Source organism: Lepus europaeus, chromosome 8 (genome assembly GCF_033115175.1).
Source record: "Lepus europaeus isolate LE1 chromosome 8, mLepTim1.pri, whole genome shotgun sequence".
NCBI lineage: Eukaryota > Metazoa > Chordata > Mammalia > Lagomorpha > Leporidae > Lepus > Lepus europaeus.
Window position 1 is genome coordinate 59,536,446 of NC_084834.1, and position 24,370 is coordinate 59,560,815.

Sequence of the window (24,370 nt, forward strand, 5' to 3'; positions counted from 1 at the left end):
GTTCAGTCTATCCCAGGGGTGGCAGTCACCTGCTGCCTCCCAGGGTATGCACTAGCAGGAAGCCAGTATTGGCAGCAGCAATGGGACAAGAATGCAGTCACCCTGACATTGGTTGTGGGTGTCCCAAGTGGCATCTTAACTGCTGCACCAAACGCCTACCCTACTGCTTTCCTTTTTACTTTCTCAGGCAATTCTTCATCATGTTTCTTGATAATAAAACTATCACATTTGTTGAAGTCCTTTGTGTTTCAGAAAGAAATGAACATATAGATATGGATTAAAAAAGATACTTCTTTACTCTTACTAATATTCTTTTTTCATCAAAAGGAAAATATTTTAATTCCATTTCTATAAACTTTTTTCACAGTTTATATACAATAAATATTAAAATAGTCACAGATCATTAAAATATAGTAGTATAACATTCTTAACCATTAGTTGGACAAAGGTATAAAAATTTTACAAAACTATATTTTCAGCAATACTGATACACACAGGTGTTTCTTTCTTCCTTTCGTTTTTTCATTTTTTGATTTTTTCTATTTAAATTTTAATTCCCACATATAAGGGAGAACACACAGTAATTGTGTTTCTATGTCCAGATTACTTTACTCAACATGATGTCCTCCAGGTACATCAAAATTGATGATAGAATTTCATTTCTTTTTATAGCTGAGTAATATTCCATTGTGTATATATACCACATTTTCTTTATCCATTCATCTGATGATAGACACTTTGGTTGATGCCAAATTTTGGCTATTGTGAACAGTGCTGCTATAAACATGGTGATGCAGATATTTGTTTGGTACAATGTGTTCATTTTTTTGGGGGGGGTATATACCCAAACGTAAGATTGCTGGATCATAAGCAATCTAATTCTAGTTTTTGAAGAAGTTGCCATGCTGATTTCCACAGTGGCTGCACTAATTTACATTCTTACCAACAGTATATAAATGTCCCCCTTTCTTCAAGCTTACTAATGTTTTAAACAACAAGGATAATTTTAAAATGAATTTCAAAAAGAAAAGCCATCTTTTATAGATTTTATTCTCTGGAATTTAAACATTTAAGGAAAATGAGAAATAATTTTCTAGTACAGTACAAAAAATAGATTTTTGTTCTTAAGTAGCTTTTGAAGGCTCTGGGTACATTAAATTTTTTAAGACTTATTTATTTATATAATTGAAAGGTGGAGTCACAGAGAGGCAGAGGCAGAGAGAGAGGTCTTCTATCCTCTGGTTCACTCCCCAAATGGCCACAATGACTGGAATGGGGCCAATCTGAAGCCAGTAACCAAGAGCTTCCTTCAGGCCTCCCATGCAGGTACAGGGGCCCACGCATTTGGGCCATGTTCTACTGCTTTCTCAGGTCATAGTAGAGAGCTAGATCAGAAGTGGAGCAGCCAGGACATGAATCAGTGCCCATGTGGGATGCTGGCACTGCAGGCGGAGGCCTTACCTGTTATACCACAATGCCAGCCCAAAACATTAAATTTTTATGAAACAAATTATTTAAAGAACAAGTGGGATTCAGAATTAGCTATGATGGATAAATTTGTCATTATTTATGGAAAGAATAATCAACTCCATCTGCATTGAAATTTCATAGTTTTAATATATTGGATTTTCTTTTTTAAAATTTTTTTTTCTTTTCTTTTCTTTTTTTTTTTTTTTTTTTTTTTTTTTTTTGACAGGCAGAGTAGATAGTGAGAGAGACTGAGAGAAAGGTCTTCCTTTTTGCCGTTGGTTCACCCTCCAATGGCCGCTGCGGCCAGCGCATCTCGCTGATCTGAAGCCAGGAGCCAGATGCTTCCTCCTGGTCTCCCATGCGGGTGCAGGGCCCAAGGACTTGGGCCATCCTCCACTGCCTTCCCGGGCCATAGCAGAGAGCTGGCCTGGAAGAGGGGCAACCGGGATAGAATCCGGCGCCCCAACCGGGACTAGAACCCGGTGTGCCGGCGCCGTAAGGCGGAGGATTAGCCTGTTGAGCCACTGCGCCGGCCAATATATTGGATTTTCTTAAAATCAGGTGCATCTGTATTTGAACATTATACTTTTTAAACACCTTTTAATGACTGCTAAAGCAATGTAATAAGTGAAGTAGATGTTGTTAACATGATTTTTCATGGCTTGAGAGAATTTTAAATGTGCAAAGAGCACTTATAACCCTTTATGTTTTGTTTTATGTTCTATTCATCATGTTTATATGTGTATTTGTGTGTGTGGAGGGGATTTGAGAAGCTTGTTTTCTCTAAATATATATATTGATTACAACTTAATTTATTAAATTCTTGTTACAACTTGAACATAACTGATTCATTGAATTATGTCAGATTCTTAAGTAGTTGAAAATCAATAGCTCAATAGCTGTGAAGTAGTTTCATACACTTTTCTATAAACCTACTCTAAAATATGAGATAGCAAGGATTTGTGTTTTTCATTTTCTGTACATTTGGTTTTATGCCTTTACAGAGTTGTAGCAATCATTATTTTGATATTTTTCCATGGTTACAGAAATGCTTCCATTTATCACCTAAAGAATTTTCACTTCAGACTAGCCACATTAAAGAATTTGACTTATTAAATAGTTGCCTTTATGTTGCTTCTGAGGATCTAGTGACTTCTGTAAGGTGATTTGTACTCAAGCCAGTGGTGATTGGTCATCTGATGGGATCCTTTTATAAATGAACTTCATTTTGCTTTTTGTTCTTTTAACAATGCATGCCTTTAAATAGATTTTACTTTCTTACATTCTAGTGCTTTGCTCTATAATGATATCAACTTTAAGTTTTGCTTGCTCAGTATTACATCATTCCTTTTCTTGGCATCATATATATCAACTTGACTTGAAGCATTATTGGAAACTTGTGTTCTTCTAATATCTTATAATTTGCAGTGTCATCTAAAAGGAGTTGTATCCTAAGATATGAAGGTTAAAGCTTGATGGAATCCTTCTGAGATCATTTAGCAAATGAATCTTCTTGGTACACACTGTTGAACATTTTTCTCCATCAAGAAATAACTACTGCTGATTCTCTATTGATCTCCCTTCTACCTAGTTATTATGGGAAAATATTAGTGCTGACTGGGTTTTCATATTCTTTACACTATTCCTATCTTTCCCTAAAGGATGAAATACAGAGCATATCTATGCTTTATATACCTGTTTAGCCAAAGAAACAAAGTTCCCTCATATAGATTCTCCTACTCTGTAAAATTGTTTGAAAAATGTTATGCCTTTATAGTCACTCCTCTTTTCCACCCACTGTCTTACATTTTTAATTTAACCCATCTCTTTCACAGTTCTTGGCAGAAGACTCTTGACTTGAGAACTTGGTTTATTTACCCTCAAATACAGTTTGCCACATAAATTGGCTTGGCAAACCCTTTCTTGTATATTACAACACTGTAAGAGTACATGTAAATTCACATTAGAATTTAATCCTAGGAATATGCTTTGCTCCTCTGTATTACATTTTTAATAATAATTTTGAACATTACTGCCAATGTAGTTCTCTTTTTTTTTTTTAAATAATCCTAAATTCCAGGCAATATCAGGTGATACGGATGTCTACCAGGTATACTGAATAGGGTGAAACCACTCAGCCATACATGAAACCTCTCAGAGAGGAGTGACAGAAACCTCATAAGGTTTCTCTACTGCTTGCAAATCACTGTCATTTGGTGAAAGGGGAAAACTTTTAATTTTTATTATGAGAATAATTATTCTATAATTTGCAGACAGTAGGCACTTAAAATTAGAGGAAGAAGCATGAGGGGAGTATATCACTTAGGTTTTTACCCCTCTACAGCAATTTAATGGTTTAATTAATGACCTATTTCTGCTTCAGAGTCCCTCTCATTTGTTTGTGGTTTAAGATTACTGCATCGCCGGCAGAAGAGGATCATTGGTGGGAAAAATTCTTTAAGGTAAGGTGGTCTTCAAAGGAGGTTTCCATATTACACAATTACTTATATATATATATATATATGGTGTTACAAACTGAGGAATTTCCCGTATGTAAAGAATATGTTTTGCTCTTTTTATTGTCTAAATTACTGATTTCACTGAGAATTTCATTGTTCTTGGACCTACATTTACTTTATATAAACCACTGGTTCACTGATGTGTGTGACATATGTATTGCTGAAGTTATGTGGCAAAAGCAACAAATTTTAACAGGAAACCTTAAAATGTATAACTACAAAGATTCATTTAGTTGAAAATATATTTATTTCCAGCTTGATTCATCTTAAGGTCTTTTTTTTTTTGCTTTTTGAATTTATTAATGAAAAAGCAGCACTTTGTTAAGTACTTCAGACTGCTTAGGCAGGGAAGAGGAGAAAAATTGCACTTCAAGTTATGAAATATGAGGAAAAATTACCAACCTGTTTGTTGAAAATAAGTGAGATGCATACAAATGCCTATAAGCAAATCTTTGGGGTTGCTGATAGGTGGTCTTCTGAGCTGTAGGGCCATCATTCTTAAAGTCTTCTTTTCCCCTTACTGCATATCATACAAATCATTTGTCATTGCTTTGACTAGCGCTTTTTTTTTTTTTTTTTTTTTTTGCCTCTTATGAATGTGTGGCTCACTTTTTTCTTAGGGGTGGCTGGCCTTGGCAAGTTTCCCTCAGACTGAAGTCATCACATGGAGATGGCCGGCTCCTTTGTGGGGCTACACTCTTAAGTAGCTGCTGGGTCCTTACAGCAGCTCACTGTTTCAAGAGGTATGTGTCCACCTTGCTACACAACTCAGTTTGGTTTCTCTTCCAGTTCTTATAGTCTTTTCCTGCTCCACAGCACTGGGGTGTCAGAACCAGGCTCTAAACCTCTCGTGTCTGCCTACAGCACTGTGAACATAAGGGAGATGACATAGAAGCAAAGAGAGCTCATAGGAAGTGACTTGCTACCCTAGTGGTAAAGCGGACTCTGGAGGGGAGAAGATGGATTTTTCAAAGGGAAGCAACTATAACAGTTCTTCCTTCAGGAAGATATTGTAGGTGAATGTATATCGCAGCAGAGGTAGAAGAGATGTAACATGATTTACTTAGGAATTCTAAGAAATAGGGAGTGCAGATGAAGTGATGTGTGTATGTGTTTTTAAAGTTTTTGTCTTTTGTGTCTTTAAGATTTCTCTATTTGTACTTTCAGCAAAGTCAGGTTGCATCTATTTTTATCACATAATTTAATCATTGCATTAACTGACTGTAACTACAGTAGAATACCTGAGAAATCTAACTTTGTGAAGAGAAAAGGCTTATAACAGTTCGGTTTCAGCAGTTCATGTCTAAGATGGGGTGGCAGTGGTGGATTTTCTGCGTGTGCGAGGAGGAAGGGTCACACCGTAATCAGGAAGCAGAGTGGTCTAGGCTTTTATAAACAACTCTGTCTTGAGAACTACCTTATTTTTTTTAGAGATTTATTTTATTTATTTGAAAGACAGTAGACAGTTACAGAGAGAGGTAGAGACAGAAAGAGAGAGAGAGAGAGAGAGAGAGAGAGAGAGGTCTTCAATCCGCTGGTTCACTCTCCAGATGGCTGCAGCGCAGGAGCTGAGCTGATCTGGAGCCAGGAGCCAGGAGCCTCCTCTGGGTCTCCCACATGGGTGCAGGGGACCAAGGACTTGGGCCATCTTCCACTGCTTTCCCAGGCACACTAGCAGGGAGCTGGATCGGAAGTGGAGCAGCTGAGACTCAAAGGGCACCCATAAGGGATGTCAGGGCTGGAGTCCAGGGCTTTAACTCACTGTGCTATAGCACTGGCCCCAAGAACTACCTTCCTTAACAATAATTTAAGTTTCTATCCTTTCAGTATCATTAGCTTATTATAAATTTTGGAGTTTAAACATCTACATGAGTTTGGGAGGCAAATCATATTCATATTTGATTCAAATCAAAGCAGTCCTGATCATCTCCTCTTGTCCCAGATACTTTATCAGTCCACTGTGAAGTCTTCTCTGTTCAGAGGGAAGCCATGCAGAGAAAATCAGTACAGGAGCCACAGAGAGCATGGTAGCAGAGCCTGCAATAGAACCTGACTCTCTTTTCTCCTTGTCCAGTATGTGCACTGTGGTTAATAACCATTGACTTAGCATTAATTTGGGTATGTATTTTAAAATGTATAACAGTCTCTGACTAAATGCTGGTCATTATGGAAGTAAAATGATGAGTACAAATAGTCTCATTATACCATTTTATTTTTTATGCTTAAAAGTGTCATAATAATAAGTTTTAAAATTTATACTATATTGTTGAAACACTCTTCCTAGCAAAATCTGATTTATATCTTTCCTTATGTGATATCATATGGTATTAGACTTGCTTCATTGCGTATTTTCAATCCATTTTTGAAGACTCTGTTCACTTTAACTGCCATATGAATTCTAACTCCTACTATAAAACTACACCAGTTTATTCCTCTACTGATGAATAAAGGTGATCTATATTCTTTTACTATTAAAAAACAATATTTGTAGTATATATCCTTGCACAAGTATCATGGAGTATGTACATTTCAGAGCATTTTGCTGGGACTCCCTTCAGTTTTTACTAGGCCTTTCCAAATTGCCCTCTAAAGTAATTTATCAGTTTAGATCATATCAATGTGTAAGTTCTTGTTTCCTCACATCTCTACCTAAATTTGATACTATTAAGGTTTTTAATTCTTGTCAATCTTAAAAGTTTTGGGTTTCTTTTTAATTATGCTTCTTTGATTAATGTCTCATGAATTCTGTATTCATATCCTTTGCCTATTTTTCTGTTGGATTATTTATGCTTTTGTAGGTGTTTTTAAATTTTTTGGACATGTTCTGTGCACAGTCTTTGTTGTTATGTGTTACAGATATCTTTTCCTTGTCTGGGCCATGTTCTTTCACTCGTTTATAGTCTTTGTTTTAAGGAAATGTTTTTAATATATATTTAAATGTGTCATCTTTTCCTTTAGTTTTATAAAAGCCTGAAACATCTTATTTTAAAAATCTTTCAGATATACTCTTACCTTTTTCCTAAACATTTATATTTTTCTTTTCTGGGGTTTTTAATGTTGATTTTTGAGTATACTATGAGTGTGAGGAAGGGATCTTATGCTATACTTTTCTTTATGAGTAATTTCCCCAACATTTTAACTTGAATATTCCATTTCTTATCCATTGATTTATGTTAAGTATGTCATATACCAAATTCTCTTACATTCTTGTTTCTCCAATCTTTTTTCTTCTACTCTTCTATTTAAATACATAAGTGTATAGTAAGCTTCCATGTGTAAAGTGCTGCAGAGGATTAAAATTTACATTTTATATAACATTTACAATTTATGGGATATAACTGAATTTGACAGTTTGCCTATATTACAGTGAGTTTAACACATTCCTGTGTTATGCTATTATACTAATCTATTATCTTAACAATTATCCAGCCCCTAATATTCCCGAGCATATGCCATGCAGTAGAGATAAAGTGGAGAACAAGACAAGAGCCTTGCTCTCATAGAGTTTACAGTAGAGCTTTAGGAGCCCATAGGAGGGAGACATTGATATTGCTCATATGACCAAAACAAGTGTAGGGTGCCATTTAAAAAAATATTTTTATTTATTTATTTACATATTTATTTAAAGCATTTTCAGAGAGGGAGACACACAGATACAAACATACACACACACACACACACAGACAGACATACACATACACCCGGTGTGGGGTGGAATCTTCCATCCGCTGCTTCTCTTCCCAAATGGCCACAACAGTTGGGGTAGGACCAGGCCCGTAGGCGGGAGCCTGGAACTCCATCAAGTCTCACATATAGGTGGCAGGAGCCCAAGCACTTGGGCCATCTTCTACTGCTTCCTCAGACCATGGTAGAGAGCTGGATCGAAGTGAAGCAGCCGGGTCTCAAACCAGTGCCCATATCAGATGCCGGCACTGCAGGCAGTGGCTTTACCTGCTGTGCCACAGCACCAGCCCACAGCACCAGCACCATTTTTAAAGTGCGGGATTTTCACCATAATAATAGAGTCACTTAGATGGTCAGAAATTCAGGTTCTTGAGGCAGCATTCCACATTTGCTGAATCTCTGCAGCTGAGAGTTAGGAGTCTTAATTTTTATAAACCCTCTCCAGAGATTCTTGTATGTACCAGAAGTTAAGACCCACTGGCTTAGTGGAAGAACAGTGTATGGCCTTGATGTTTGAGAATGTTGATGAAGAAGAATATAATGGAATTGATACTAAATTGTATTTGTTAGGCCGGCGCTGTGGCTCACTTGGGTAATCCTCCGCCTGTGGCGCCGGCACCCCGGGTTCTAGTCCCGGTTGGGGCACCGGATCCTGTCCCAATTGCTTTTCTACCAGGCCAGCTCTCTGCTGTGGCCTGGGAGTGCAGTGGAGGGAGGCCCAGGTTATTGGGCCCTGCACCCTCATGGGAGACCAGGATAAGCACCTGGTTCCTGGCTTCGGATCGGTGCAGCACACTGACCATAGCGGCCATTTGGGGGCTGAACCACCAGAAAAAAAGGAAGACCTTTGTCTCTGTCTCTCTCTCTCTCACTGTCTAACTCTGCCTGTCAAAAAAAAATTATATTTATTGCATGTTGCTTTGAATTCTATAGATATTAAAAGGAGCTAAGATAATTTGTTATACTTGTTGCTTTTTTAAAAATAATTTCTTGTTAAACACTAGGACAGTTCAAAGATGGAACGGGGTGTATGTTGGAGGAAAAGAGTTAAGGAGTTTAAGCAGAAAGAAGTGATCCCTGTAGAGGTAGAGCCTGGTGGTAGATAATTTCTACTATTTATTTTATTTTAAGATTTATTTGCAAGGCAGAGTTACAGAGAGGCAGAGGAAGAGCAGAAACAGAAAGAGAGAGAGAGAGAGTAGGAAGGAGAGGGGGAGGGGGAGAGGGAGAGGGGGAGAGAGAGAGAGAGAGAGAGAGAGAGAGAGAGAGAGAGAGAGAGGTCTTTCATTTGCCGGTTCAGTCCCCAGATGGCCACAAAGGCCAAACCAGGATCCAAAACCAGGAGCCAGGAGCTTCTTCCAGGTCTCCCATGTCAGTGCAGAGGCCATCTTCTACGGATTTGCCAGGCCATACCGGAGTGCTGGATCAGAAGTAGAGCAGCTGGTACTTGAACCAGCACGCATATGGGATGCCGGCACTGCAGCCAGCGACTTTACCCGCTGTGCCACAGTGCCGGCCCCAGTATCTACCCTTTAGAGTATAGTGGTTAGAAAGCATAAACCATACTTGAAGAATAGCAGTTCTTACCTAGAGTGTCAGATTTGAGATTTGTGTAGTCAACTTAGAGGTGAGAAACAACATGGGTCCACAATGCCAAGGTTATTAATTTGTTTCCTTCACTAGGCATTGAAGGTTTTTGTGCCTTGATATATGATCAAAGAAGAGTTTTAGGAGATGATAATTTAGAGATGTATGGGATGGCTCTTTTGTGGTCAGGCAAAACAATTAATCCATAGAACTATGAACGAGCTTAAAACTATCTGAAAAACTTTTGTATATGTACTTGCAGTCTTTAGCCTCTCTAGTGACTCAAATTGCTTTGTGTTATCATGTGATTAAGACCCACTATGGTAAATAGAAAGACTGTGAGGAAGGACCCTAATTTTATACATTACACTAGAGGAAGACCACTAACAAGACTTTCCTATTAATAATAAGGGAAGGTGGAAAAGGAAAGGAGGGAAAGAGGTAGAGGCACTATGGTAGAAATCATTAGAAGTTGGTATGATAAAACAGAAGGACACTTAGATCTGGATGGTAGGGTTATAGTTTAACTTTGCAAAAATTATTTAATCACTTCACTTGGAGCCTCAGCTTACTCATCCGTAAACTGAAGGTACTAATGATCCACAGTGAGAAACAATGACATGCAAAGTATGTGAAAGTATTTTATAAACTCTAAGACTCAACATTGGCTATTATCATGTTGGGGTTCAAAGGAGGGCACTGAAGAATCTTTTAGCAAAAGTAAGGTAATAATTTTCTTTTCAGTTATTGCTAGAAATGAATAATGTAGAAAACTACAGAGAACCTGAAGAAGCCAATTTTGGGGCTGAAGTTTAAGCAAAATAATTCAATATATTTAAATTATCCTCCTGTTATTCAAGACTGCTTTTTTTTTTTGCATTTTTAAAAACTTTTATTTAATGAATATAAATTCCCAAAGTACAGCTTATGGATTACAATGGCTCCCCCCCCCCCCCATAACTTCCCTCCCACCCGGAACCCTCCCCTCTCCTGCTCCATCTCCCCTTCCATTCACCTCAAGATTCATTTTCAATTATCTTTATATACAGACGATCAGTTTAGCATATATTTATAAAACTTTCAACAGTTTGCACCCACACAGAAACACAAAGTGTAAAATATTGTTTGAGTACTAGTTATAGCATTAAATCACAATGTACAGCACATTAAAGATGAAGATCCTACATGAGGAGTAAGTGCACAGTGACTCCTGTTGTTGACTTAACAAATTGACACTCTTGTTTATGGCGTCAGTAATCACCCTAGGCTCTTGTCATGAGCTCCCAAGGCTATGGAGGCCTTTTGAGTTTGCCGAATCTGATCATATTTAGACAAGGTCATAGTCAAAGTGGAAGTTCTCTCCTCCCTTCAGAGAAAGCCTTCTTTGATAGCCCATTCTTTCCACTGGAATCTCACTTGCAGATATCTTCCATTTAGGCTTTTTTTTTTTTGCCACAGTGTCTTGGCTTTCCATGCCTGAAATACTCTCTTGGGCTTTTTAGCCGGATCTGAATGCCTTAAGGGCTGATTCTGAGGCCAGAGTCCTGTTTATCACATCTGCCATTCTATGAGTCTGCTGTGTATCCCGCTTCCCATGTTGGATCTTTCTCTCCCTTTTTGATTCTGTCAGTTAGTATTAGCAGACACTAGTCTTGATTATGTGATCCCCTTGACTCTTAGTCCTATCATTATGATGAATTGTGAACAGAAATTGATCACCTGGACTAGTGAGATGGCATTGGTACATGCCACCTTGATGAGATTGAATTGGAATCCCCTGGCACGTTTCTAACTCCACTATTTGGGGCAAGTCCAATTGAGCATGTCCCAAACTGTACATCTCTTCCCTCTTTTATTCCCACTCTTATATTTAACAGGGATCACTTTTCAGTTAAATTTAAACACCTAAGAATAATTGTGTGTTAATTACAGAGTTCAACCAATAGTATTAAATAGAACAAAAAAATACTAAAAGTGATAAAGTATTAAGTTGTTCATCAACAGTCAGGACAAGGGCTGATCAAGTCACTGTTTCTCATAGTGTCCATTTCACTTCAACAGGTTTCCTTTTAGGTGCTCGGTTAGTTGTCACCGATCAGGGAGAATATATGATATTTGTCCCTTTGGGACTGGCTTAATTCACTCAGCATGATGTTTTCCAGATTCCTCCATTTTGTTGCAAATGACCAGATTTCATTTTTTTTTACTGCTGTATAGTATTCTATAGAGTACATATCCCATAATTTCTTCATCCAGTCTTCTGTTGATGGGCATTTAGGTTGATTCCTTGTCTTAGCTATTGTGAATTGAGCTGCAATAAACATTAAGGTGCAGACAGCTTTTTTGTTTGCCAATTTAATTTCCTTTGGATAAATTCCAAGGAGTGGGATGGCTGGGTTGTATGGTAGGGTTATATTCAGGTTTCTGAGGAATCTCCAGACTGACTTCCACAGTGGCTTTACCAGCTTGTATTCCCACCAACAGTGGGTTAGTGTCCCTTTTTCCCCACATTCTTGCCAGCATGTGTTTTTGGTAGATTTCTGTATGTGAGCCATTCTAACCGGGGTGAGGTGAAACCTCATTGTGGTTGATTTGCATTTCCCTGATAGCTAGTGATCTTGAACATTTTTTCATGTGCCTGTTGGCCATTTGGATTTCCTCTTTTGAAAAATGTCTTTTGAGGTCCTTGGCCCATCTCGTAAGTGGGTTGTTTGTTTTGTTGTTGTTGAAAACTCCTTATCTTTTGAGTATCAGCTAAATTTTTGATTGTTATAATCTGTTACAGTCTTAAATGTTCAAGGTTTAAAGTATTAAAGTAGGAAGATAGCTACAAAAATTGCCCTTGAGTTTGAAAACTGGTCTATTTTTCTGGAAAGACTTTTTTTTGGTACATGTTGAATGTGTTTGTTTATATGCTATTTTTCCTCCCTTGGCCTGTTCCTTCTACATTACTACTTAAAGTCTAATAACTCATTTCTTGTTTGTGTTTATATGCCAAGTGTCTGCTGTATCACTTGGCACATAGTAGATACTCCTAAATGAATGTTGCATGATGAAAGTTGGGGCTCAATAGCCAGATGGGGATGTTTTTAAGAATGCTTCACTTTTAAGAGGATGGTGGTATTTTTAACCTAGGTTAACAGATAATTGCTTCCACATGTTATTTGGAATTTTTTTTCTAGTATAAGATAAAAAATAGTTGATTAAAGAGAAAAGGAGCAAGTTATGAAATACAGCATTTTGATATCTTTGGCTTTAATGCAAGATTCTTCCAATGTTGAGTAGGAGGAAAACTACTTTGCAAGTGTGTTATGGTTCATCTGACTTGGTCTATAACCTTTGCCAGGTCATACAGACTCCCTATTTGGGGTACCTAAGGACCCTACAACTCACATCTTTATGGCAGTAAGTTTATTAAAAGGCACAGATACAGTTACTCATGATTAGAAAAAGCTCAATTTTTGTTTTCCTATGTTCAGGAATTTTGGTTTAAAACAGCTCTCCTTTAATCACCAGAAATACTGAAATTCGCAAAATAGAACTGTAGTATAAAAACAGTTTAGTCAGGCTCTCAAAAGTTACTGTCCTTTTAGTTCTTGGAGGGGATGTGACATATTTTAGCCCAATTTAAGGCCTAGTGACACAGGACTGGGATTCCATATTTTGAAAGTAGTTCCCCTACTCCTTTTTTCTTTTTATATTTCTACTCTTTGTTAATCAATAATTTCCGTATAAATAAATGTTTCCTGTTCACTCAGCCTTCTTTATTACCTAATTCCTACAGTGATGATATATAACTATGCTTTGGAGTATCCATTTCTGACAATAAGTCGTAAATTTTTTTTTTCTTTTTCTTTTTCTTTTTTTTTTCTTTTTTTTTTTTTTTACAGGCAGAGTTAGACAGTGTGAGAGACAGAGAGACAGAGAGAAAGGTCTTCCTTTTTTCCGGTGGTTCATCCCCCCAAATGGCCACTACAGCTGTCGTGCTGCGCTGATCTGAAGCCAGGAGCCAGGTGCTTCTGGTCTCCCATGGGGTGCAGGGCCCAAGCACTTGGGCCATCCTCCACTGCCTTCCCGGGCCACAGCAGAGAGCTGGATTGGAAGAGGAGCAACCAGGACAGAATCTGGTGCCCCGACCGGGACTAGAAGCCAGGATGCTGGTGCCGCAAGGCGGAGGATTAGCCAAGAGAGCTGCAGCGCCAGCCAGGCATAGATTATTTTTGCAACCTATTTTTTTATGGAGTAAGCATTTATTATGTTTCTTTTACCTTCATAGGATAGTCACAATTTTATATAATTCTCAAATGAGAATGATAGTGTATGGATGATATCAAAATGTCAGTATTGCAGATCCAGCAGCTTCAACTCTATTCATTTCATATAGGATACTCTCTTTAATGGTACATTACTAGAAGATTGGCAGACCTGTAGTAATCCAGTACTTGTTCCCTCATAGTCTAAAACACTTCCATGTCAAGTAACTCAAGTACTTGGTGAATCATTACTTAAAAATCTATCTAATTTTTCTCATTTTTCCTAGTGTTAATGCAATACAGATTTTGGATTGCAGTACCCTATTGGCAGTTTGAAGTAGAAACTTTGTTGTAGCTGTGCTGTGGCTCTTACACAATATATATTGCTTGTTTCTAAATCACAAGTATTAAGTATCATGAAATAACCTGTAGTAGTGCAGCAATATAATTGATAAAAATATTTTAACATTTGACTAATTCCTTTTAATTGTTTACTCTGAAACAAATATAATTTTTGAAAGAATGAATATATCTGAAACAAGGGCTCTCTTATATTTGAAATTCTACTTCAGCTTTGATTTGCTCAAGAATATAACTTTACCTGATTTTATCTTTTTGGTTTCTTGCCTAGAAATGCCACATTGGCAGGAAATTGTTAGATTATTGCTCTGAAAATTAGAAACCTCTAGACCTTTGTAATTAAAAGATCAGCCACAGAGGTAATGAGACCTACTTTTTATGAGCACAGTGTGTCAGATGCTTAACATTATGTTTTATTATAATATAGTACATGGTAAAATAGAATTCTTAAGAATGTGGTCTTTGGTGACAAACACGGTACCAATCAATCACACTAAAACCATTTGCTGAGTATACCCTATATATATGTAAGAGGTAGTGCAGTGTTCTGAGGTTTTTCTCCCTAAGCACTTGGAACCATTTATACAAGCAACTTTGATCAACTACTTTTTTGAGTTTCATCCAGACAACAGAGAATAACAGATTATAGTCACAGCAGATGTGAACATGCTGACATAAAATATTGTTTTCTCATAGAGATGAATCCATGTAGAGTACAAACACAAAGAATATGACCTTTGGCCTAAATTAATTCTTCTATTTTAAATTCTATTAACTTTTTTACTTTTGTTTACTTTAACCCTAGGCTATCAGAGGAACTAGGATATTGGATTTTACTAAACTGCTATGTCTCAGTCCTTTCTTACTCAAGTTTGTCTGGGGATTTCATCCAATTTTTATATGAGGGAGAGTTGAAATCAGTAAAGCAAACAACTGAATTATGTGTCAGCCAAAACCTGAAATATTTGAGGCATTTTTGAATATAATAAAATCTATTAAAAATAACAAGAGTTCAACTAGAAAGACCTTAAAATACAATCAAAAAGAGAATTCCTTTGAGAATTTACTTGAGAGGGAGGGAAGAAGAAGGGAGGAGTGGAGGAAGGGGGGGGGGAGGGGAGAGAGAGAGAGAGAAGTGAGAGGAGAGAGAGGAGAGAGATGGGAGAGACAGAGGAGGAGGAAAGGAGAAACAGAGCTCTCCCACCCTGTGGTTCACTTTCTGTATTTTTGTAACTGCCAGGGCTGGTCCAGGCTGAAGTTGTGAGCCTGGAACTTAGTCTATGTCTTTCACGTAGGTGGCGAGGACCCAAGTACATGAGCCATCATCCCTGCTTTCCAGGATGTGCATTAACAGGAAGCTGGAATCAGGCAGGAGGAAAGCTAGGACTCATTCCAATATGGGATGTGGGTGTTCCAAGTGGGACCTTATCTGCTAGGCCAAATGCCTATCCTGTCTGTATATGTTTTCTTGAACCATAATAAGTGTTTTTTTCTAGTCCATAAAAATATTGTGAATTCATTCAAAGTGTTATCCCTAAGGATAGCTCCCACTAGGAGAGGTGACCCTGGAATACCAACAGCTAGCATTAAACAAGCAGGTTTTTACCTTTATTGGGATTTTTTTTTTTTATGAAATAGAAACTTCTCTGATAGCTTTGTTATAATATGGGAATTGGTAAGAAGGTAAGTGTTTGAGTTCAGTAAGTTAGAGATTAGAGTATAGGAGTGCAAGTATGTATGAGGACATGCATGTTTTAAAAAATAAGTCATTTACAGTTCAACATTATGGGCCAGTGGGTTAAGCTGACATTTGCAATGTGGGCTTCCCACAGTAAGATGCTAGTTTGAGTCCTTGTTGTCCCGCTTCCAAGACAGCTTCCTGTTAATGTGCCTGTGAAGGCAGCAGCAGATGGTCCAAGTGCTTGTGCCCCCAGCACTCATGTGGGAGACCTAAATGGAGTTTTCTGGCTGTTAACACAATCTTGGGAGTGAATCAGTGGATGGAAAATACCCTTTCCCATCTGCTATTACTCTTTCAAATAAATTCATAAATAATTTCAAAAGTCCCTAACATACATTCATTAAGAGCTCTGTTACAAGAATAATTGCAATACATTTTTTGTGAAAGTGTTGCTGAATTGTTGGAATGGGATTTAAGAAATTATCTGGAGCTGCTTGAATATAGTAGCCACTAGCTACAAGGATATTGGAGCACTTAAAATGTGGTGAATCTAAATTGAAATGTGCTAAAAGGATAACATAAACCCAGCTAATTCTCACTATGAAAAAAGAATACTAAATATATTGTCTTTACAAAATCTAAATGTCTTACTGATTTAAGTGCATTTTTGCAATATTATAAATAAATATCTGAATATTAATAGGTCACTCTTAAATCTTTATAATATACTAATAATATTAGTGCATGGAAATGAAAGTGAGTTATTTAAATACTTGATTATTCTCCAAGGCTACCAGTATTACTTTTTACATTTTTAGGATGTGATGTAAGCTTAAGGTATACTTAGGGCTATTAGAATGTTCAGGCAGTTCATATCCCCTCCAGCAATATTAGTGGAGTAAATGGGAAGATATATTTTAAATAGGCAGTCAGTAGAAGATTCTGAGCCTTAGAACACTAACTTCTCTAAGCATACATTCAAACATAGGCCTTACAGTAGTGGAAGACTCAATTTTTGGTCAAAAAACTAAGGTGAGGTTTATTAAATGTATGCTGCTTCCCTTCAACAGTCAGATGCCAACACAAATCAGGTGGGGGAGTTAACAAAACAGGTTGGAGTTTTGATATGCAAAAGGAAAAGAAGGCTTGAAAGCTTTTGCAAAAATAAGTGATTGTGGTAATGGATGGTGGACTCCAAACCAGATATGAAAGGAGGTCATAAGCACAGTGAGATTGAAATTTAAAAAACAAAGACACAAACAGAAACTAGGGGGACCAAAGATTTTTAAGTCTAGTGTGGTTGAAGGTATGTATAGTTCTAACAGGGGTGGGTGCCATGGTGCAATGGCTTATGCCACCATTTGTGACTGTGGCATCCCACATTGGAGTGCTGGTTTGAGTTCCACATGCCCTACTTCTCATCCAGCTTCCTGCTAATGTGCCCTGGAAGGCAGCAGAAGACAGCCTAAGTACTTGGGTCCCTGCCACCCATGTGGGGAGACCAAGATGGAGTTCTGCGCTAGTGGCTTCAGCTTGGCCCAGGCCTGGCTATTGCAGTCATTTGGAGAGTGAACCAGCAGATGGAAGAACTCTCTCTGTTCTCCATGTTCCTTCCTCCGATCACTCTGCCTTCCAAATAAGTAAATAAATAAATACTGTAAGATAAAATGTGATAGGCCAAGTATGAGATGCCTGCTATCAAAATTTCAGATCTGTGTAGTATATGATGAATATAGGCGTAGGTGTCATGTTGGGGGTATGTGGCCAAGATGAGGTGGAGAATACATTTATTGCAGAAGAGTAAAATGTAAATCAGGGAACTAAAAGGAAAAAGTTTAGGAAATTACAGAATGTTTTAAGTAGTGGTAGAGGGGCAAGACATGAAAAAGATGCTATAATTTTCCACAAGAATAAGGCAGTAACCACGACATGGGCTGAGTTACATCTTCTAGCTCAGTTTTTCTCAGATGGGGAAATTTTGAATACCCCATGATGTGTCACCAGGAACATTTGACAATGTCTAAAGGCATGACAAAGAGGGAGTGAAAGGTATGTGTACTACTGGCACCTAGGAAATAGGAGCCAAGGAAGCTTCTAAACTCCCTACAATACATAGGACATTTCTCCCCCTGGCCCCAAAGAGTAGTGCTTAGGCTGAGAAACCCTGCTTTAAGAAGATGTATCAGAGTCAAGGCATATTGGTTGAAAAAGAGGCTGAAAGCTATCAGATAGTAAATATTGTGTTTAAAACAATATAGGTTGTCATAGAAAAATACACACTAGACATACATTCATTCAATAAGTCAACAAATACGTACTGCCTTCCTGTTAAGAAAGTCATCATTACTCTCTTTTAAGATTCCTTAGCAAAAACCACAGGTAAGATCTCTGACCTAGGATACCTTTCATTCAAGCAGAGGGAGACAGAACAATAAATACAACAAATAGCAATTTGTTAGAAAATAAGTGCATAAAAAAAGGAAATGTAGAGATTAAGAATATTGGTAGTGCTGGGATTGGGAGGACAAAAAAAGTGGGTTGTAATTTTCAATATGAAGGTATCAGAGTAAGCTTCCTTAAGGTGACATCCAAATATGGATTTAAAAGAGGGGAAAGAATACATTGACTATATGTTGACCTGAAAATATGATTTGAGTTTGCATTCAGTTCACAAGAGGGGTAAATGGGTGTATCTACAAAGAAGTGCTCCGAGTGACACAAGATCAGACATGGTTTCTGCCCTTATGGAGCTTCATGGGCAACTAACTGGGAAAGTTGAGAAAATCAAAATCGGAAAATATTAATAGTTCAAAATGACAGTTTTAGTAATTATCCCCCCCTTTTCCACTTACTTTCAACATTTGTTTCTTCTCAGAAAATAGTGGGCTGGTAATATGGGTTACAGTGAAATGAAGATGAAGTATGGTCACAATGAATTTCGAGCTGAAGACTGGGGGTGGTGGGTCAGAGAAATGGAAATGTTAAATTTGCAAAAGGGGCTACTGATTTGGAGGAAAGGCTTGGAAAATTTTATCTTCATTTACTTTCCTGACAGTCATCAATTTCCAAAACATACCTCTCACTTGCTCTCTCTGCCTCTCAGGTATGGGAACAGCACCAGGAACTATGCTGTTCGGGTTGGGGATTATCATACTCTGGTACCAGAAGAGTTTGAAGAAGAAATTGGAGTTCAGCAGATCGTGATTCACAAGGAGTACCAACCACACAGCAGTGACTATGACATTGCCCTGGTTCGATTACAAGGATCACAAGAGCAATGTGTTAGATTCAGTAGCCACGTTTTGCCAGCCTGTTTGCCATTCTGGAGAGAGAGGCCACAGAAAACAGCCTCCAATTGTTACATAACAGGATGGGGAGACACAGGTAATATAAACAAGAAAAGAACAAATGAGGGAAGCTAGACACCTTTCTTTTGTCTAGTATTATCCACACATCGGGTGTGCAATAGATAACTTCTGAAATAGGTACAGGCTTAATTATTTAGACATTCTGCCAAGTGTGAAATGCACGCATGTCATATGGGCTCATAACATCCGGGGGGTGGGGTGGGGTGTACTGTTGGTTACCAAGAAAAAGAGAGAGACCAACTATGACAAGCTTAAGCAAGATGCTGGAGGGAGATTTGAAGACCCTATCCCAAAAACTAGGCCTGGCAGTGTCTACTCCAAAAGGCTCTGGTGTTTAGTCTGTTTCTCTGCCATGAAGTCTTTACTCAAACTGATTGTATGAAGGATTCCTAAATATAGAGCACGTAAAAGTAGAGCTGCTGAGGCTGAAGTTGAAGAGAAACTGAAGTTTCCCATTTATCCTACCTTCCCATACCTTGCAATCCCCAGCCAAGAGTGATGTTTACCTTATGCTCTAAGATGAATGCAGCTTTTTACATTGTCCTAGGTGATACATCAGTGTTTATGAGCTAATGCTTGTGATGGGCCTTGAAACAATGGCCCAAGATCTCACTTGGAGTAGGTGTTCAATTAAGAAAAAATGACTATTAAATGGGAAATGAAAAGCTGATTGCTCTCCACTAAGAAAGTACAATGGTAATTGTGTTCCTGAAAAGCATCAAATAAGTATATTTTTACAGGTAGTAATTACCACAGCTTACTTAGTGACTGTACCTGTGTTTATTTCACCCTGTTGGACTTTAGGCTCAAGCTATTTTTTTTTTTTTTCTTTTTGGACAGGCAGAGTGGACAGTGAGAGAGAGAGAGAAAGGTCTTCCTTTTGCCGTTGGTTCACCCTCCAATGGCCGCGCAGCCGGCACATCGTGCTGATCCGAAGGCAGGAGCCAGGTGCTTTATCCTGGTCTCCCATGGGGTGCAGCGCCCAAGCACTTGGGCCATCCTCCACTGCACTCCCGGGCCATAGCAGAGAGCTGGCCTGGAAGAGGGGCAAACCGGGACATAATCCGGTGCCCCGACTGGGACTAGAACCCGGTGTGCCCGTGCGGCTAGGCGGAGGATTAGCCTGTTGGGCCACGGCGCCGACCCTCAAGCTATTTCACTATAGCAAAATGTAGAATATGTGTAGAACACTAAGAAAACATTGGAGATCTATACAAAAATAGTGATTTTTGTTTGTTTTTAAAGAAACATTTCCTGAATGATTTGGGCAGGCAGGGTATATGGCTTGTTGGCAAACTGTGAAGTCTCCAGGAAGGCCAGTCTAATAGAACTGATTAAATGTGCATTCACTTTTCTGTATCAAATCTGAATTTCTAGATGAACAAGGAAGTGAATTTCATACTTTCCTTATTGTTATTTCAGTCTAGTAAGTAGTATTAGAGAATATGATGGACTCAATAACCAAGGAAATGCTATAAAGGACATATCAATTATACAGTTTTGTCATTGAACAAGGAATGAGTGGCTTACCAGAAAATTTGAGTACACTTTTCAGGTGGTAAAATTTGACTATTTTGGGCAAGAATGTATGTTTTACTTTCTTACAGAATATTTCGGGCAGCAATCACCACTTCAGTGCTTATTCATAATCATTTACAACTCTCATACTCAGTGAAGTCAAAGATGTTAGAGGAATGGATGTGCTAATGTAAAACCAGCATGAGTACATTCTAACTTTAATATGCAAAATTGAAATATTAAAGCCAGCACAGATGTTTTCTTTAGGTTATATTTTAAAAAGAGCCAAGAAATTCACTACTGGGACATAAATTTAACAGTGAAGTAAAGTGTCAGCATTCAAAAAAGATCAACAACATTCTATGCCACTTAGGGTTGTTGCCCATTTTAAAACTACACTGTTGTTACAAAGAGGGATTTTATTTTCAAGACTACCAAAAGTTCACTATTAAGTGTTGTGATCTGTAGCTGGAATCTCCTTGACTAACTCAGATATTTGGTTTGAGTAGGACGAGCCTATTCAAGAACACTACAACAAGCAGCCATCCCCTTACTTCCCAAGAGATTTTGTGAAGAACGATATAAACGCCAGTTCACAGGAAGAATGCTGTGTGCTGGAAACCTCCATGAACACCAACGTGTGGACAGCTGCCAAGGAGACAGCGGAGGACCACTCGTGTGTGAAAGGTCTGGGGGGAGCTGGGTGGTATACGGGGTGACCTCCTGGGGGCATGGCTGTGGAGTCAAGGATTCTCCTGGAGTTTACACTAGAGTCTCATCCTTTGTCCCTTGGATAAAAAGTGTCACCAAACTTTAAGCTGTGGAAAACCTCAACAGGACATAGTGCATAGACTGATGTGGATCTTCTAGTCTCCAATACTAATGTGCCAAGTTGACAACTACTGGGGACTGAAATTGCTGTTTCTGCTATTTTTGAAACTGGTGCACTTCTTGTGGCTTCACAATTTGTTAAGCTTTTGATCATGCATACTTCAGTGTAATACTGATTATCCATTAGCATTGTAAACCAAATTCCACCTGAGACTAAATTCTTAATTTTCATCTAAGCCTTCTTAAACAGCTCCCAGACTGTTTTTCATATTGAATTTACAGTAAGGCTGTTTTATGTTTATTTGGATTGAGAATTCCTTAACATTGAAGCCACATGGTATATTAATCCATATTTTTTTAGTCCTCTCATGACACAACTTCCAACAAACAAGTATCACTACCTGTGTTGATATTTTCGAGAGTGACCAGGAATCTTCACACTTCATGGCATCATCTCTGTAGCTTATTAAGTGAGTAAATCAAACTCCATTTTAAACTTACAGGCTGAATAGGACCATCAAGCCACACGGAAGGACATTAGCCTGTCACAATAAATTCCAAGCATGATGGAAACCATGTGAAAAATTGTCCTAAGTCAATGTAAAATCTAGGATTTAACATGAGATGCCAGTTAGATTTACAACCCATCAAAAATACTAACATACCTACTCTGATCACTGATAAACCATTTGACTTCCAGTAATTACTAACTTTTCCCCAAGTGTCATGCAGTTATGGTGCAATGGCACCACCTAGTGTAACTTTTTGGTAATTTACCTGTGTAGGAAGTTTCCCAAGACTAACCCCATAGAAATCCTGTTAACTAGTATAAATGCTTTTTCTACATTAGAAAAGTAATGCACAAACCAGTAATAAAACTTGGCAGGCACATTAAGTTGCTGTGCAACTCAGAAATTACAAAATGCTAAGCCTAAAGCCCTGGCTTTCTTACAGTTAACAGGTCAAGTTGCAGGGCATACCACTGGGGAAGTTGTCCCAGTGCACGTGGTGTAGGTTTTCCCCTCCATTGTTAACCCATCTAGCTTTCTCTTTGAATAGCTGCCTGGGAAACAGGACATTCTTATATAACGCCAATGAGTACATCATTGCTGTTAGAGCTCCTTCCCCAAACACCCAAGTAGCTTGATAAGAGGTTAATATACAGAGCAGTGCAGTTGTAAATAACCCCCTTAAATGGCTGACACCATTAAGACTTCCATTTTCTTAATCGAATCATGTCCTTCCCTTTTTGTAATAACACACAAACCTGTGGGTACTATTTTACAGACTTTAGATGCTGTGTGTGGAGTAACAGGTTTTTAAAAAAAAAAAAAAACCAAAACAAAAAAAAACCCATGAGTTTGATTAAAGAAACTTTTAAAACAGCATTTAGATTTAAATATGGTAAATGCTACATTTGTGTACAGTGCACTTATAACAAGGACTTGGGAATTGTGCAATATAGGTGAAACCATTACTTTCACCTTAACTTTCTGTCTGCCCTTCTGATCTAACTAGTCATGGTGTGACAGACACTTTTGTGGAAATTCTAAATAGATCAGGGATTTGCACACCAAAAAAAGGGCAGCAAACAGGCAACCTGCAGTTCACTCAATCCTGAGCTATCACACAGTTCATAAAACATGCCTTTATTATAACCATGTTGGTCTTAAGTATGACTTAAAGATCCAAGTTTTCAGTGCATATTTGTGTAATAAAGTTTATTACTTTCTACCTTGTGTGGTTGCAGTATCTTTTGCCTGGCATAGGAAAACTCTCTTGGGGGAAACTTGGTAGTTTTACATACATTAGTTCTTTCCTAGTACTGTAATAACCTCAGGTACTTATGCTAAACCACAAGCAGAAGGTACTGACTACTATTTTTAAATTTCTTTCCCATCTACAATTCAGTCAAGGAACACTGATTACCTACAAAAACTAAACATTTTATTTCATAGCATCAAAGAAGCACCTTCAAATTGAGGTGCTACACTGAATACATTGTACCAGTTTCAAAAAAAACCCCACACCATTCAAAACACCCATTCTGTCCAGCAATAAGTTTGGTGATCCACTGCAGGACGCTGCCATTATTCACCCTTATCACTTTGGACTTCTTGGCATCTGCAAAAGAAAATCAGTAATGTAAAACTCAGGTCTCCATCCTTCCCTGTTCTGACCTTAGCAGCTAATCCCAGTTTCTATTCAGAGGCTAGTTGCTGATATCTGAGTAAAGAGATTCCGATTAAGCTAGAAATATGGGTATGTGGAAACGTACCTTTTTTAATGTTCTCCATCACCCATCGAACAATCTAGTTCAAGTTCCTAGAAAAATTTGAACAAGTTTAGAAAAGTGCACCCGATAACAAGGCACCCTTCCAAGTCTCTTCATACAGGAATGTTACTTGTGCAAGTCAGAATCTGATACCAATTAAATGGTGACAGCTTTGCCAATAAACAAGAATATGCTCTTCCATGGCTAGGAAGGGAGACTGCCACGGCTGACAGGTCCCAAAGACACATGGATATCCACAGTCCAGAGCCGATTACCAAGCACAACTTCTACTAGGGATGGTACTCACCAGCTAGGTCTCGCTGCGGCGGGTCTCGGAGGGCTCTGGAACTAATTCGTAGCGACACACTACTCACCGACAGAGCAGCTAACAGCCCTCCCTCACGCAGTCAACAGGTGCGCTGAATCTTTCTCCGAGGGCGCCCGGCCCGCGCGGGCTGGGGCTCAGGCTCCAGGGCTCCACGTGGTCACCCCGCCATCTAACCAGCGCCTCGGGCCGCTCGGGCTCGCCTGCCTCAAAGTTTTCAAAAATGATCCTGACCTACCACTATAGCGAGACTCTTGGAATTCCTGCATTTTGATTAAGCGAAAAAGTTCTGTCCCAACTATGATTTTAGCGCACAAGACAAACGCTGACTCGCAACTACCGCGGCCGCTCCCGGATGTAAAAGGCCGAGTTGTTGCGCTCACGCCCTCTTATAGAGCCGATGACGTCTTCCTGGGGACGCGAAAGGAAGAGCGGGACCCAACGCCCGCCCCTTCCGCTCCACCCCTCCCAGTCCGCTTGGGCTCCACCTTTCCCATTG

General features: G+C 38.7%; 1 protein-coding gene, 1 long non-coding RNA gene and 1 other non-coding gene across 3 annotated transcripts in view; 1 reads left to right on the plus strand and 2 right to left on the minus strand.

Moving 5' to 3' along the window:
* The window catches only part of PRSS12 (serine protease 12), a 72,013-nt gene extending 49,018 nt beyond the window's left edge, over positions 1-22,995 (plus strand). The window contains exons 10-13 of the mRNA XM_062199701.1: positions 3,854-3,932; positions 4,610-4,732; positions 18,658-18,938; positions 20,950-22,995. Of these exons, the coding sequence (XP_062055685.1) occupies positions 3,854-3,932; positions 4,610-4,732; positions 18,658-18,938; positions 20,950-21,257 (791 nt within the window). The 3' untranslated portion in view covers positions 21,258-22,995. The remainder of the gene's footprint in view (positions 1-3,853; positions 3,933-4,609; positions 4,733-18,657; positions 18,939-20,949) is intronic.
* On the minus strand, positions 22,965-24,242 carry LOC133765987 (uncharacterized). Its single transcript, XR_009866630.1, has 3 exons — positions 23,854-24,242; positions 23,550-23,596; positions 22,965-23,395 (listed from the first exon to the last, which is right to left on the minus strand). It is a non-coding gene; the product is annotated as an uncharacterized LOC133765987 (long non-coding RNA).
* On the minus strand, positions 23,668-23,798 carry LOC133766122 (small nucleolar RNA SNORA24). The gene has a single exon (XR_009866674.1). It is a non-coding gene; the product is annotated as a small nucleolar RNA SNORA24 (small nucleolar RNA).
* Positions 24,243-24,370: the final 128 nt, after the last annotated feature.